This window comes from Melospiza georgiana, chromosome 3, assembly GCF_028018845.1.
Source record: "Melospiza georgiana isolate bMelGeo1 chromosome 3, bMelGeo1.pri, whole genome shotgun sequence".
NCBI classification, from domain to species: domain Eukaryota; kingdom Metazoa; phylum Chordata; class Aves; order Passeriformes; family Passerellidae; genus Melospiza; species Melospiza georgiana.
The window spans coordinates 95516985-95533628 of NC_080432.1; the positions used below are offsets into that span (position 1 = coordinate 95516985).

Sequence of the window (16644 nt, forward strand, 5' to 3'; positions counted from 1 at the left end):
GCCATGACATGTCACTAAAAGTTTCTAGATAATGTACTGTGTCCAATATCCTATGCCAGCATTCCTCTCTTTCTTTAAATGACTTATTTATAACTTTGCAGCATGTAAACTCTGGTTTTGTCTATTCTTCATTTTCTAACACAGAATTCTGTCTGTGATTGCATCAACTTTTTCTCTGCTTCTTCCCCTCGGTCCTCACTGGTTTTGACAAGACAAAATAACTGAAAATTTTGTTACCATTCCTATTTTGTTATCACTCTTCTCTTCTTTGCAAAGACAGGACCTACTATACAACGCTCAAGTACCTTTCCTCATGCTGAAAACAAAAGTTTAATCTTCTATTTTGTTTATTTCTCTAGGAAATTTTTTCTTTGGTTACACTTGTTTCTCTCTTGCGTCAACACTTGAAGGTGTTCTTACTGGTGGATTTCTTTTTGAATGCGGATAGTTAAGATGGAAATAACATTTAAATAGAGGACCAAACATGATTGTTTTGATAGACATACTTGTATCCTCAGATATCATCAACCTAAAAAAAATATTTAAAAATCTGTTAAGGTCATTGTCAAGTCTAATAGGTGGTTTCTATAATGAATTCTTCATACGCAAAGTGCTTGTGTAGTTGAAAACAACATTGTCAGTCTTTAGTTAAATGTAACATAAACCTTTGTCTCTACCAAGTCTTTTTGTCTGGGTGAATTCTGAGCTCTTGAACCCCTTCTCTGGAAGGCATTGAAAGCCCTGAGCTCTGTCATGTTTTTATTCAATCATTCTATAGAATTGTTATGTGATGTTTGGGAAGGTTTGATGATGTTACTAATGTGGTCCTGAGTGAAATCTTCAGTCCAACAAAGAGATACTCCTGTGTTTGCTATTCTTCCATCCCTCTCAGACATAGGGGACATAATGTCTCTCAGCCCTGAAACACTGGCTTCTGTTCCTATTAAAGATGCCACTGCTGCTGCCGAATCAGCTGAAGGAATTTTTAGGCAGAGGGTTTAAGAGCTGCCTTCCCTGACTCCTGGGGGAGTTCCTCTGTGTGTGGTGTGCACAGCATGGGCAGTCCTGTCCTGCATCACAGACCCACCCATGCAGATCCCCCCTCGTGTGGCTGCTGCAACTCTCCTTATTTAACCACCTGAGCTTTGACTGTGCAAACTGGAGAGGATTGCCTATTTTGCCAGTTTCTTGGATAGAAAGTGTATTCCTGTAAAGTGTACCCAAGAATGAGGAATTGCATTCTAAAATGTTTTTTTCATACAGTCTTTCAGGCTGTCCACGAGCAAAGAAGAGTGGAATCAGGATAGCACAAAGTAAGGAAGACAAAGAAGACCAAGAGCCAATTAGGTGAGAACAAATATTGTCAAAGGGCCTTTGTATGTTTTATAGGTCTTATATATCTTCAGTGTTTTTTAAGGCATAAAAGTTATTGTGTGATAGTTATCCAAGGGCAGCCAGCCACATTAATTTCTATGAGCAAATCTAGTTTCTGTGCTGATTGTTTCAGCAAAGGATACAGCATTAACCAAGGATACAATCATCTGTAATTTAGAAATAGTTTTAAATTCTTAATTTTCAAAAGAATAATCTGGAAATTAATATTCTGTTTGCATACTACAGGTGAACTATACATGCTAAATAAAGGTAGTTATGGGAATAGAGGATTGAGTGTTTATATGAGACTGCTGCAACCAATCTGATTGTTCATGCAGTTTGCAGTAGAAACAAATGCCTACCTGTAGGTCTTGGTTTCTTCTTGCAAGGCACTCTAATTATCAGTGGCCACTGAACTTGGTGGATTAATGACTGCTTGGACCATTCAGGACCAGATCCTCAGTAGAAAATTGCAGGAATATTTAGTTCACAAACTAAATAAGTAATTGGCCTTTAGTTTAGACGTGTGTTACGTAGCAACACATTGAAAAAAAAAACCAACCGTAATTCACTTTGAAGATTCTCACTTTTCCTTCTAACCTTGATTATTTGGTTTTTAGTATACAGAGTATACAGAGCAGTGTATTGAGCTAATGTATGGGGAGATTCCCAAGTAAGAACAACCATCAGATGAAAACAGAACTGCCTTCATTGGTCCCTGGGCTGTAGTACATAGTTTCATATCATCACCCCTATTCAAAGAGTGGTTAAAGGAGCTCAGCATTTCTAATGAGGTGCTCTGATTACATCGTAACTGTGTATAAATGACAGTTTCACAACTTCAGACAAGTCTTCTTTGGGTTCCATACCTACAAATAAAATGTACCAATGATTATACTAAGTAGTATTTTATGCTTGTAAGGGTTTTATGAACAATTTTGTTGCTGGTCAGAGCTCAGTAGCAAATATTTCAATTCCCCTGTGATATTTACTGTGATAAACATCTGCAATTCAAATACATGTCTCAGTCCTTCTGTTACAGTTGCATAATGTCAACAGCTGTGACTGCATTTACTGGCTACCCTGCTTAGAATTTATCAGAGAACTTTTTTTTCTTCCAATTGTAAAGTTCTGCTTGTAATTTTACCCACTACGGCATATCTTGACTACTTTTGTGACCGCAGTGTAGGATTACTCTTTCCTTTTGCGTGTCAAGTTTATTTTGACTTTGTTGTAGAGGCTACCAGGTATATAATGGCAAGACAATAAAGTTTTTCTCATCTGTCTGCTCTACAGATGTCCAGTTCCTGGCTGTGATGGCCAGGGTCATATAACTGGAAAATACGCGTCCCATCGCAGTGCATCAGGGTGTCCTCTTGCTGCCAAAAGGCAAAAGGATGGGTACCTGAATGGCTCACAGTTCTCGTGGAAGTCAGTGAAGACGGAAGGAATGTCATGTCCAACACCAGGATGTGATGGCTCAGGACATGTCAGTGGTAGTTTTCTTACTCATCGTAGGTGAGTAATTATGACTTAATGTTTTTCACTTATGTTTGTTATATAAATCAGAGTTAAAATATAGCTTTTTGTCATGGCATTTCTCTGTTCCTTTTGAGTTTCATTATTACATCAAAAAATAATCTGCTTATGTGTATTTGTTGGTAACTGGAAACCCAGACAGGCAAGTTTTTGTATGCAGATACAGACCTGCACTTGAATCCATAATATATAGAAAATTTTAGGGGAAAAATCATGCATGAGAGTAACTGTAAATTCCTATTGCTTTATTGTATATTTATGGACTTGGGGTAATTTTACTTAATTAAAATTACCTTGGGGTAGACATTGTAAGACATATCTGAGTCCACCTTATTTTCAGAGATGTCAAACGCATTCTTGATTCTCAAACACCAGAGCATGAAACTGAAGAATATTAGGAAAGAGCTACATAAAATCAAAGTTCTTTTATTCATTTGGTAATGAACATTTTTGTTGAAAACAATATATGTAGAATACAGAACATTATTTAAAACTAATGGAATGTAAATATTTGACTAAAGAAATACAAAACTTGATTTTTCATAAACTTGGTGAAAATACGAGAGCTTCAATGATAACATTTTTCATAGCTTGTAAAAGGAGGAGAAAGTGGCCAGTCTATTAGGGATAAAACCTGCTGCCATTTTAGATATTAGATTATGAAGATACAAGGATTTTTTTGAGCTCTGACTGGGAATCTAGGCCTGAAAATGACTGTAATGTCAGAGCAAATTCCTATTATATAATCGCTAATATAGAGCTCTATTACTTCAAATACGTCAAGTTGATGTCCCTAATTTGTCACCCTCTCCAGGCAGACCTCAGTTGAACTTCTGTACCCTTTAGTTAGCTAAACCAATTTCATCTTGTTTTGTAGTCAGTTCTACATACAGAGGTGAAAAGTGTACTTCTTCCTTCTCTTGCCTGTTGCTATTTCCTTTGATTCGTTCTTTGACAATCCTTTACAGCTTCACTCAGAAGCCTTATCCTTGCTTCAACCTCTCCAGACTTTGTGCATATAGCTCCTATTTATTGTTTAGGCTCGGAGTTGTTTTTCTACTCAGTCTTTCGTGGTATCTGCCATGAAGGGATTCTGGTCCCTGACCTGAGGTGTTACCTGAGGAGCCAAATGTATTACACAGACTGCAGCTCCCAGAGGCTTTGGGAAGCAAGAGATGCAAAACTGACCATTGATGCAGATACCACATCTGGCTTTAGTTTCTGAATTTCAGTAAATACCAGTATTAGTGTTTGTATTTCATTTTGACTTTATTCATTATGGTGTAACATTTATTTAACTCAGAGACATCTGTCATTAAAATTTTGAAATTATTTTACCTTTAGTTAAAAGTTACAATATAATTACTGAGAGATTGCTTGCAAGGAGTATTCACATGGTAATTATGGTTTCAAGGAGAAAATTCTTGCAACAAGAATAACTAACTTCTAAAACAAATGTACTGATACTAAGTTTAACAATTTAAAGGGCAAATTGTGACTAGAGATTTTTTTAAGGAATGCTTTAATGAAAAAAAAAAACCCTAATACATTAACCTAAATATGACATTTAGCTGCAAAACCATGTGTGTTTTTTAGTACCACTATCATAAGTAGAAACAGAGACTTGTAAATGGCTTACCTTATAAGATCAGTTTTTGGGCAAAAAGATCCATTGTTAGAGAAGAATACCACAACATGAAAGGTTGCTTAAAAAGACTAATGCAGTAGCTTGATCTTACTTAATTGTCTTGATGTAATAAAGGGCCAGTATTCTAAGTTGTGAGCAAATTGAACAACTTCTTGAAGCTTCCATATGCAGTGGTAACATTAATATCAAGCCATATTATTTTTAAAATATTATTAGCTCTTGCAGAATTCTTAAGGCTGTTAAAAGTGGTTGGTTCATTTGCTCACACAAAGAAAAGCACATGAAGCCATTTTAGATGCCTTTGGGTTACTTATGTGGCCTCCAGCTGCTGCTCAGAAAGGTAGGTCCAGTGTATATTTATCAGCCTTAGAGATGTATCTTCTCAAATAGTTTTTCATGCCTGTATATGGACAACTGACTCAAACTCTGAATGTAGGACTGAACACCAGAACAGTTCACCTACCTTAAGAATCTGCTTGTACAAGCTGTAGGATGATGCATTTACTCCACTTCAGGATCACTGGATCCTGGAGAGCTGTCCACTTCAGTGGACGCCAGCCTTTAATCAGTTGTACCATAAATGTCACTGAGCGTGTCCTAAGGGAGTGTTTTCCCTGCCTACAAACAGGTACTTTATGCCATTGGAAGCATTCTTAGGGTGTGCTGTAGTGGGTATAGTAGGTGTAGTGGGTGTTAGTGTAGCTGTAGTGGGTTGGCCAAAATGACTGAAGACTTGTGAAACACTCCATTCTTTGTGACAGCTGAGAGCTGAACGTGCCTGGCAGGGGATCTACAGGGGTGCTGGTTTTGTTAAAGCAACGGGCCCCAGAGCTCCATGGCAGCTTTGACACACAGTCAAAACATGCAGATGATCAAACCCAGGTGTCATAATCTGGAGCTCAATCCCACATGAATCATAGACTCTCCATTTTCTTGCAAAAGGCTGAAATATTCCCTCACTTCAGGTGTATCCATTCTAACAGACTGTGGTCTCATCTTCTACTGCTAATAGCATTCTGCTGTACAGGCATGGCTGTAAATCTCAAATTCTCACCATCTGAAAAGAAGCAATGCTATGCCAGTTACACAGTGAGACCAGATTTATGGACATTCTTTTGCAGGTAGAGCTGGTTTTATCATGCCTAGGGGGAAAGTAGGGCTGTGGCCTTTACCTGACACAGTAGAAGCTCCTCAGGAAGTAGGCGTTAATGTCTTTATTTTTGCCAGTACACCTTGCTGTAGTCCTGTTAGGATTTTTTCCTCCCTAGTGGAAATATTTTTACATTGGAAGACTTCTCTAAGCATATATATGCATTCATTGCATGTGTAGTTGTCCTTTGTGTCTTCTCCAAGAATTTTATATTTTGCCATTTGTAGAGAGCTCTTAATATGCTGTTATTAAAACAACTGTAATACTCTGGAAATGAACAGCAGACTGGCTTGTGAAAATAATGCCAGCTGTTGAATTTATCAAATATATATTAGGAAAGATGTTTTTCAGGTAAAGATTTCTTAGAGCTGCTGTTGACATTGTACACATGATATCATTGCACTGGTATCAGTGGATACTAGAGATGATCCACAAGGGCTGGTAAATCAATAAAGACCTTGTCCAACTGGTATGTAGTCTGGAATTTAAATGTATACATACTCTTACATTCACACTTATGAAGCAGAATTAAGTAGCCAATGAAAAATGTCATTACTTTCAGTGAATTTTGAATCCTACCTATAATCAAAGGTTCCAACAAAAGTTTCTGGTTTTTAACATTTCATTGCCTGTTTGCAGAAATGTCTGTGAATAGTTTTATTTTGTCAAGAAGTTTGCATTAGAAAAGAATAGAAACAGAGTTATCAGGAGGGATTTGAAGCATAGGATTAAGTGGGCTATGCTTAAAAAAGGAGCCTCTGCAAGGAAGAGAGGCCAGTGTGAAATTAGGTGACCTATCAGCAGTATGAAAATTAATTGGAAGGCATGTAAGCATGGAATCAGTAGATAGATAAATTAAATAGGTTATAATGAAATGTAAATTGCTTATTACACTGTAGCTTTGCAGTTTAGTTCTTGAGCAGACCACTACATCCCCATATTTGATTTTAAAAGATTTTTAGGGATGGCACAATTTCTAGTGCTGTGATCAGTGGGGACTTTCTCAGAATATACTTGGATTTAGCAACCCTGTTCCTTAGCACAGTGAGGACTTCAGTGCTGACTTCAGTGGAAATTACCTGCAGAAATGCCTTTTCAGATGAAAAACTGTGTTCTTGCTCCCATCTTCAGCTGACTTTTATTCACATCAGTGATCACCCATTTAAAAAACATTAATGTAGCTTTTAAGTTCCCTTTACTAAGGAAAACTGTGGTGATTTAACCCCAGTTGGGACTTCAGCCCCACAGAGTTGCTTCCTCCCTTGCAGCAGCATGGGGGAGAGAATCTGAGGTGTGAAAGTGAGAAAAATTGTGGGTGAAGATTAATAATTAAAGAAAAAGCCACACTCACAAGCAAAGCCAAACAAGGAATTAATTCCCTGCTTCCTATGGCCAGTCAGGTGTTCAGCCATCCCCAGAGAGCAGGGCTCAAGTGATGGGGTCTTGCGAAAACAAACACCATCACTCCAAATGTGCCCCCTTTTCTCCTTCTTCTTCTTCCCCCAGCTGTGTATATTGAGCATGACACCATGTGTTGTGGGATATCCCTTGGGTCACTTGGGATCAGCTGTCCCAGCTGTGTCCCCACCCCGCTCCCAACTTGTGCACCCCCAGCCCCACCAATGAGGTGGGGGGAGAAGCAGAAAAGGCCTTGACTCTGTGTGAGTACTCCTCAGCAGCAAGGAAAACATCCCTGAATTACCCACGCTGTTTCAAGCACAAATAAAAAACACAGCCTCATACCAACTACTCTGAAGAAAATGAACTCTCGTCCAGCCAAAGTCAGTAGAAAAAGATTTTAGTAGATCTGTAATATACAAGAGATGATCAAATTGTAAGGGTTTTTTCCCATTAACAACCTAATGCTAAATAGAGATGAAAGCACAGAGAAGGGTGATTTTTCTTTAGTGAACCTATATCCTTGCTGAGGACAGTAGGACTCCAAGATCCATAAAATGTTTATAGAATGGGATTTGTATTTGAGCAGCAAGGGCATGCCACTGTGTTTGCAAGATGTCTAGATTTGCTGGGGGGAAGCAATGGACATCATCCACTGCCTTTTCCCTTCTGAAGGAATGTATGTAGAAATTATCAAGTGGTTATGAGAGATTATTACATATCACTCTTGTTACAGGCTATCCACTTTATGCATAGGAAGGTTTACTTAATGCTAAGGCTGTCAGAAAGCCCACAGGAAATTCACTCAGTTCAGCCATTACCACACATGCATGTCCTGAGGTGAAGGAGTGGCAGTGTTGTTTCCTTCAAAAATTCTATGTTGTTCATAGCTCTGAGTTGCACAACTGCATCGCTAAGCATGGGAACAGACAGATTATGAAAAGATGAAAAGACTAAAAAAAAAAACCCAAAAGAACATCAAGACAGGAGCTGCCCTCTGCAGCTGCTTTCTGGAAGCTGTCTGATACCTACACTCACATGGATCCTCAGAGGAACTCTAAGTTCTCAAACACTCAGAGGAGATGACAAATGTGAGGGAAGAAGGTTGGAGCTGTAGATTTTTCATATGCAGATCCTTTTTCTCATTAAATATGCTTTGCTAGAAATAGATACTGCATTAAAATCCTCTGTGATCATCCTCAGCTTCTGAAGGGAGAATTTGCAAATACCACCTACAGTCAAACCTCCTGGTGCTCAGGATCATAGAACAGCATCTCACCCAGGGTTTATCTGGGGTGCCAGGGTGCCCCCAAAGAGGCAGTGGCTCTGTAATGCAGGTGCTTTACAAAACACAGGCAAGTGGCTGCAAATTCTCTCATAAATTGTTGTAGAGCTTTCAATATTTGCCGGAAGTCACATCCTGTCTTAACAGGAGCATTTCTCAGCTTCAGCATTTAAAAACATAAAAATACTTATCATTAAGTATTATTATTAAAAATTTTATATTTATAAAAATTACTTATCATTAAAAGCAGTGGCTCGCCAGCTTGTCCACATCTTTTTGCATAGTGTGAGCCAAAACCGAGCACCATGTTCCAGGTGTGGCCTGATAAGCACTGAGTGAGACAATGACTTCTGTGTCCCTGTGGAGATGCCCTTGTTGGTGCAGCCCAGTGCCCTGCTGGCTCTCTGTGCCACAGCAGCACCACTCACACTGAGCTTATCATTCCCAGGCTCCCAGGTCCCTTTCCAAAAGCTGCTCCACAGACTGGTAGGCCCCAGCCTCTGCTGCGCTCCTGAATGGTTTCCCAGGTGCAAGACCTGACACTTGTTTTGGTTGAACTTCATAAGGTTCTTGTCAGCCCACCCTCCCAGCCTATCCAGGTCTTCCTGCAGTGTGACTGCTGCTTCCAAATAGTTCACTTCCCTACTCAGTTTGGTATCCTTGTCAAACTTCATCAGGATACACTTGATCCTGTTGTCCAGATCACTTAGGAAGATTGTAAACGGGGTTGGGCCCAGTATGGATCCCTGGGAGACAGGTTGTGGCGGGTTGCCACTTTGAAAAGGAGCTGTTTACCACCACCCTGTGTGCAGCCTCTCAGCCAGTTTCCCACCCACTACAGAGATCACTAGTCCAGACCATTACACTTTCCTCTCGGAGGACGCCTAGGGAAGCCGTATCAAAAGCCTAGGAGAAATCCAGGTAGAGAATGTCCACTTGCTGCCCCTCCTCCCCAGATCAACCAAGCAGGTTACTTTGTCACAAAAATCAAATTTGCTTTTGCAGGTTTGTTAAGCACAGCTGGCCCTTGGTGGATCTGTGCTGGCTTTTCCCAATCATGCGCTTCATCTCACTTGTGATAGCCCCCAGGAGGATTCATTCCACAACTCTCCCAGAGACTGAAATAAGGCTAAAGAGCCTGTACATCTTTCTTTACGCCCCTCTTGTAGGTGGGGTTGCCACTATTTCACTTCCAGTTTTCTGGGATATCCCCTGATCTCCACAGTTTCTCAAAGATTATGAAGAGGCTTGCAACAACATCAGCCAGCACTCCTCACACCCTCGGGTGGGCAATGTCAGGGCCCATTGATTTGTAGTGCCAAGCTCCTGTAACAGTTCACTTGCAACTCTTCCATCAGTGATGGTCAGTCTGTGTTTGCATCAACCTGGAGTTTTGCTCCCAAGGCCTGGGGCCCAACAGCGTTGGTAAAGACAGATGTAAAGGAAGTGTCAAGAACTGCTGCCTTTTCTGCATTGCTGGTGACTAATTCACCTCTCCCATATAACAGTGTGCCAGTATTTTCCCTCTGTTTCCACTTGCTCTCTATGTACCTAAACAACCATTTCTTGGAGTTATTTACATTTCTATAGCCAGTTTCATTTTGAGCTGAGCTTTTGCTATTCCAGCTGCATCTCTGCATCCCCTAGCTGCAGCCTTGTCATTCCAGTGGGTATTTGCCCGCATTTTCACCTCTGGTCCACTTCTCTTTTGGTTTTGAGCAGACCTAGAAGCTCACAGTTAAGCCAGTTGCAAACATCCTTCAAAACACAAAGGATCCAAACTGCCAGCTGAATACTCAAGGTGCCCTAAGCTTCCAAAATGCCCTATTTGTCAGGAGTTTGTGTCCAGCAACATCTTTTGAAAGTTGTTGCTATGCTGTACACTGAAAGTGGTAAAAACTTTGAAGAGAAAAATCTTTTTTTTTTCTACTTATGAAACATAAATGCTGTCAAACTCCAGATTTTTAAGAAGCTTTGAATATGCAATGCATTGTAGTATTTGATTGCATCTATTTCTAGCCAGGTCTCTTGTCAGGTCAACTCTTGTCCATGCTTTTATTTGTTGTTGCAGTAAGTTGACAGAGTGCTGCATTTATGTCAAAATTAATTCACTTTTAGTTCTCACTGTTTTACTCTTTCTTTGGTAAGCCTTTTAAGTTGTTTCAGGTGTTTGTTCATTTGGTCTTAATCTGTCTTTCCCCTTCCTGTAATTGATTTATTTTGCTGTTTCCCATCTATTAGTTTCTCCTACAAGCTGTACATTGCAATTCAGCAGGAGAACATCATACATCATTAAGAGTATAGAAGAACTAACCAAATTCACAGCATTTAACAGTAGCTACAACTGACAATGATAAGCATCATGCTGGCATCATTAAAAGATGACAGGCATGGAAGTGCGTTGACATTTCCAAGAAGACAAGGAAAGCAATGTGGCAATTAAATGTAATAATAATAGACATTAAAAAATCTGTGTGGTGGCTCCTGCAGTGCAAAGGATTTTTTTAACTTAGTAATTTTGTGTTGACATTAAAGGAGAAGGGTCTTCCTAAACCACTTTTCAACACCTTCCTCTTCCCATCCTCATTCTTTCCTACAGTGGTGTTCTGGCCCTCTTCCCTTCTCAGTCCCTGGGGCTCCTGATCAGTCTTCTCACTCCTGAGCTGCTCAGTCCCCAGCATTTGCAGTAGTTGGTGCACTGGCACAACAGGACAGGCAGTCTCAGGCATTGCTTCCAGCAAGCATTCTTCTGCTGCAGGCCCTGCAGCCCTGAACAGGGCTGGTGGAAGGGAAGGCTCCCACAAAAAGTACATGGAGGGTCTGGTGCTAAACACTAACTCATCCATTTAGCATGTCCAATGGACACTCTGTCAGAGGGTTATAGCTCTGACCAATCTACTTTTGTTTTCATGAAGACAGCAGAATGCATCTCTAAACTCAGAGCAACACCCCATGAAATGTTTCTTGCTCCAATTCACAGACAGTTAGAGTTATTCACGGAATTATTTGGACTTTTTGTTCTCCTCAGCAGGGACAAAATCATATATATGGACAAAACAGTGGTATAGAAGTATATTCTGAGAAATACAAATATTTTTCCTGTGACATTTGGGGGGAAAAAAATGAGCCTGGCCTGACAGTTACCACTGAAGATTTCAGTCAGATCAGTTAAAATTTGGCAAAAGTTACAAGTGACTAAATGCAGAACCTGGTCGTTGAAAGAGTTAGGCCCTTTGCAGGTAATTCTGCCAGCTCTTTCCATTACAAGCTGGAAGAAGAATGGAATAGCATTTTAATCAGATGTACCATTTGTTAAACTGTTCCTCTTGATAGTAAGATAATCTAAAAGGACTTAAGAGGTTTCCTTGCCTTGGGAAAGTCACAGAGAAAATAATACGAAATCTGTATTAGAAAAAGCAGATTGCACAATATAAACTAGAAAAATCATTTTGCTTAGCAGTCCTGACAAATTACAGCAGACAGCAATTGTACAGGTGTTTGCAATGTGACACCTCCTTGATTTCAGGCACTTAGCAGAAGCTGTCTGGTTGTAAGTCTGCTTGTCCTCATTCCAGACATAGCTCATAAAAAAGCAGAGAATACAGGAAGACTTTTTAGATTTCAGGAGGGATGAATTTTCCTTTTGAAATACATTTTTCTCCTTGCTGCCTATACAAAGTGTTCAGAGAAATTGTGCTTCATTTTAAGTGCCAAAGGGAGCTGTACTTGGTCACTAAATAGATCACATGCATTTTTCAGCCACCTAAGAGCACTAATCAGAGGTGTGTAGCTAAACATACACCCTACCTATTTATACACAGGGAAGTCTCAACCTTTCTTCCTATTCAACAGCCCAGTAAATCCACTGGTCTTCAGGTCATCTGTCCTGTTGTGGGCAGGAGAGAGGCTGATAAGCTTTGCAGAAGCCAGCCTCCAGCTCCTGGGGCATTCAGTTGTGTCCCATTAAGGTCGTGGCTTAGTGCTGGGGCCACCTGTAAGTCATGCAGTGTGCTGCAGTGGGTACTCACTCACCAAAGAATAAATGAGAGATTTTTTTTTTTAATAGTTGTTACACATTGGGAAACAGCCAAACCTCTTTCCCTCTTCAGGGATGATACAGGTCAAAGCTCATTAACACATGTGAGAAGCCCACCCACAAAGCCTCTTTGCTGACTAACCAGCCTTAGTTAACTAAATATGATGTGAATTTGCCAAGGGACTACTGTGCCCAGCTGAAGGGCAACTTTGGCAGTGCTCTCACAGTTTCAGCATTTCAAGATTCATTAATCCCTTTTCTGCTGTATATTTATGCCCCAGGGGGATTCCTTTCAAATTGAGTTTGCTCTCAAGGCTTTTTCTCTCAGCTTTGCCATGTTAACATCTCTGCATAATTCCTATTTTTGTTTTTCTTACCTGATGCCTGCTTTGTTCTTTTGTTATGAGGGATAGGCATAATTAAACTAAAACACTACCTTGCCTTTTAAATCTCCAATAAAACAAAAACAAAAACAAAAACAAATACCTTCTCTTCTTCTGGGTGGCCATTCACTCTCTCTTGATGTCCATTTGGTGCCTCTGACTGACCAGATTTTAATGCTAATTCAACCCTCCCCCCACTAAAATAAGAACATAGCTCTTTCCAGAAAGTTTTTTTGAAACAATGATCAGATATTATTAAAATAATTTTTGAAAAGCTTGCATTTTATTTTAATCATAATGGCTGTATTTTTTATGGCCATTTGGATAGTGGTTTGATTTTTCTTACTTCTGAAGCAAAGATTTATTTAAACAGAATAAAATCTCAGCTGCTTTCTTCCGCACCTTTGGAAAACAACTTGAATTAGGAGCTGTCACTTTCCACATTACCTCAAGCTTTTAGTATTTTTAACTTAGATTTCCCTCCTGACCCAAAATTGAACTTATTCACAGCAAGCATTCAGGTGTGAGTTGGGAATGCACCCAAAGAAGTTGTAAATGCACCATAAAACCCCCCAAACCCACAAAAAACCCCAACCAACCAACCAAACAAAAAACTTTAGCCAGGAAACAAGACCTATAAAGGACCACATTAATAAAAATCATTCTTTTCCAATGAAGAATTCTGAAACTGAGCTGAAGAGGTTATTTTTTTCTGACACCCAACACCACACAAAGGCAGCTGGGGTCGTGTGGGGAGAAGAGATTCCTCTGTGAGTCGCAGCAATCTCCATGAAAACAGAACTACCTTGTTTGCAGAACCTCTCTCCTGGATTCCCTTTGCTTCACATCTCAATAAGAACCTGGGGAAAAGCCAATCATCCTTGAATGTAAATAAAAATGAGTGCTGGTTTAGGGAGGGTTGCTTTAATCTCTGCTGGAGTTGTGCATAGACTGTTTCATCCTTTAAGGTGCGTAGTAGAATTTACTCACGGGAATAAGGAAGTCACTAAAGCTGATACCCTTCAACATAGAAAAAAAAAGAGTGGTTCATGGATTTAATAGTAAACTAAGGAATGGGCTACTTTGATCACTGAGTTTGATCTCTTAACTTGAACTTCAAACATTAGCAAATAGTTGAGGAGCTTAGTAAGGTTTCAGCCATTAACAAAATAAAACAGTCATTCTCACTGTTATCTGTATTTCCCTGAATTTCAAAAGGATTTACATCTGGGGCTTGTTTTGAATATATCTCTAGTTAAAAGAGGTCCCTTGAAAGTGACTTGTTCCTTCCTCTAGTATACAGACAATGCTATTTTTAATAAACACGAGAAGTGTTTCATTTTATTTTTGAAAAATCATTGTGGTAGTGAACCTATAAACATCTTGCAGGGTTCATAAAATTTTTCCTCAGGATGCTTTTTAGGTTTTAGGCTGTGGTTTCTTTATACTCTGTTATTTCTTTCTTTGTAAACTTCAACACTTGACATACCAAATATAAAATTTGTGGTTTGTTTGACCTTTATCTTCTCCTTTCCCATATACCTACTTTGTTTGGAAATTGTTTTCTTCACTTGAAAAGCCAAGTGAAAATTCTCCAGCTTCAAGAGGGACTAAACTGCATCTGTCTGCTGAGGAAAAAAATGTATTTAACACACAACTGGAACCCACATAACTAAAATCGGTCGCCCAAACAATTGCTGCACTTGATCAATGATCCTTCACTCTGGTGGCCTCTGTTGTTTGCATCCCTGAAGACAGTGCAATTACATTCTTGAAACAGTTCAGGATTTTAGCTCACATGTATTTAATCTAAATTTCATGATAAATGTGCACTGAACACTACCTAAAAACTCCTTTAAAACTTTTTCACCCACTAATTTTTATTTTATTTTTGAACAAATTTCACCCTATTTCCAAATCCACTGAATATATGGTGAGGCAGTGGTTGCAGTAAGATAACACAGTGCTAAACCAGAAAGAAAATTCATTCTTCACCTTATGTTCAACTCTAATAGATACAATCACCATACAGTCTTTATGGTATTTTGTAAGTTATGGCAGAGGGTGGTTTTCTAGAATGATGTGCCAGACAATACTTTGCTTTCTCAAATTAGAGGTTAAGCCCAACAGTAGAAATTTATCACAAGCCAAGACATATTGTATCCCCACAAAATAAGGTGTTGATGGTCATCTGGTTGTAGATACAGCAGAGACTCACAGCTCTTGGTGAATCAGAAACTCAGGGGGAGTCCAGAGTTAGTTTCTGGTGCTTCTCACAGCCCTGCCAAAATGCTGTGGCTTCAAGCCCTGTGGCATCCAGAGTCTGACAGAGATAATTCATGGTTTTGTAGGTTTATACCAAATAAAAACCATTTATACTGAATCTATTACATCAGCATCCCAGCAATGCTGTTAGAGAGCCTAACTAATTTTTATTATGGAAAGAATACTCAACTATGTTTATATATTCTTATGATATCTTGTGTGTATGAGAATAATGGCAGGAGCAAGTGAGATAATTGTGATTAATTTTACTAATTCTTTGCTGGAATGAATAAGCTGCAGAATTGTGTCAGTGTAAAGTTTGAAAACCTATGACAAACATCAAAAGTAAAGGATTCAAACTTAATAATAGAATATCCTGAGTTGGAAGGGACACATAAGGAGTCAAAGTTGAAGTCATCGAAGTCCAGACCCAAGAATCATACCAGGTGCCTGAGAGTAATGTCCAAACACTTCTTGAACTCCATCAGGCTGTGACCACTTCCCTGAGGAGCCTGTTCCATTGCCCAGCCACCCTCTGGGTGAAGAACCTTTTCCTAATATCCAGCTTCATAGCATATTTAAGGCAAGGATAAATATTATCCTTAACAAAACTACTACCTAGATATTTCTCATAGCCTTGTTTTATTTCTGAGATATCTAAAGCCTGTATTGCATAACTCTTAAAGCACTGAAATAGCTTTCACTTATATTCTTTTGTTTGCCAGCCACAGGATAAAAATAAAATCAAATATACTCCTGTGTCCTTCTGTCCTCCTGTCTCCTATCATTCAGTCTTCTAGAAATCTGAAGCAACTCTCAGTCTCACTGGGATGTCGATTCAAGCTTTTTGGTTAACTTGACACCTCTGTAGGGTTCAGCCTTTGTACCACAGCCCACTTTTGTGCAACACTGCCTTCACTTTGTTTTTCATCTTGTCGTCCCATATATCCTGAGTTCTTTTGGCTGTTCTCAATTCAAAGAGCAGTTGCCTTCAGTAGAAGTAAACATAGTCAATTAGATAAGAGGTAGAATGTCCTTGTAGAGTAGAAGCTTATTCTAAAAGTCCTAATTCACTTTTTAATTACTTAAAACAGTTTAAAGTAACTTAATTAAGAACAGAGCAAAGCGAAAAGGGTGCGCATTGCTATCTTTGACTAAGTAATTTCTGAAGAATTTAGACAAGTTAAACAAACTGTAGTAGAAGTCAATACTCTTAATTTAGGTTACTAACTTGGTATCTGCTTCACTAAAACTGAAAGTGCCCAACTCAGGAAAGTGAGCTCATCTGCTTACACTACAATATATAATTAATGAAGAAATAGATTTGCCAGAAAAGATCTGCAGAGGGAAGCAATGGCATGGTCTGGCTTTGGCATCTTCCTCTATGGTGAGCAGGATATCTTTGGGAGTTTTGAATGCTTTCTCAAATTGCATAAAGCCACTGGAAAATTTAGGACCATGTGTTCATTCATGGCTTCTTCTAAGGACAGACATGTAACAAGCTAAAGGTAGTCATAGAGGTGCATTATGCACAAGTTAAAGCTGTGCACGTAAGGATTGGGGAAG

At 39.3% G+C, this 16644-nt stretch overlaps 1 protein-coding gene across 16 annotated transcripts in view; it reads left to right on the forward strand.

Annotated features, from left to right (window-relative positions):
* The window catches only part of MYT1L (myelin transcription factor 1 like), a 302310-nt gene that overhangs the window by 272306 nt on the left and 13360 nt on the right, over nucleotides 1-16644 (forward strand). For all 16 annotated transcript variants that reach the window (XM_058019588.1, XM_058019587.1, XM_058019591.1 and 13 more), the window contains 2 exons: nucleotides 1264-1347; nucleotides 2671-2892. In XM_058019588.1, the coding sequence (XP_057875571.1) occupies nucleotides 1264-1347; nucleotides 2671-2892 (306 nt within the window). The remainder of the gene's footprint in view (nucleotides 1-1263; nucleotides 1348-2670; nucleotides 2893-16644) is intronic.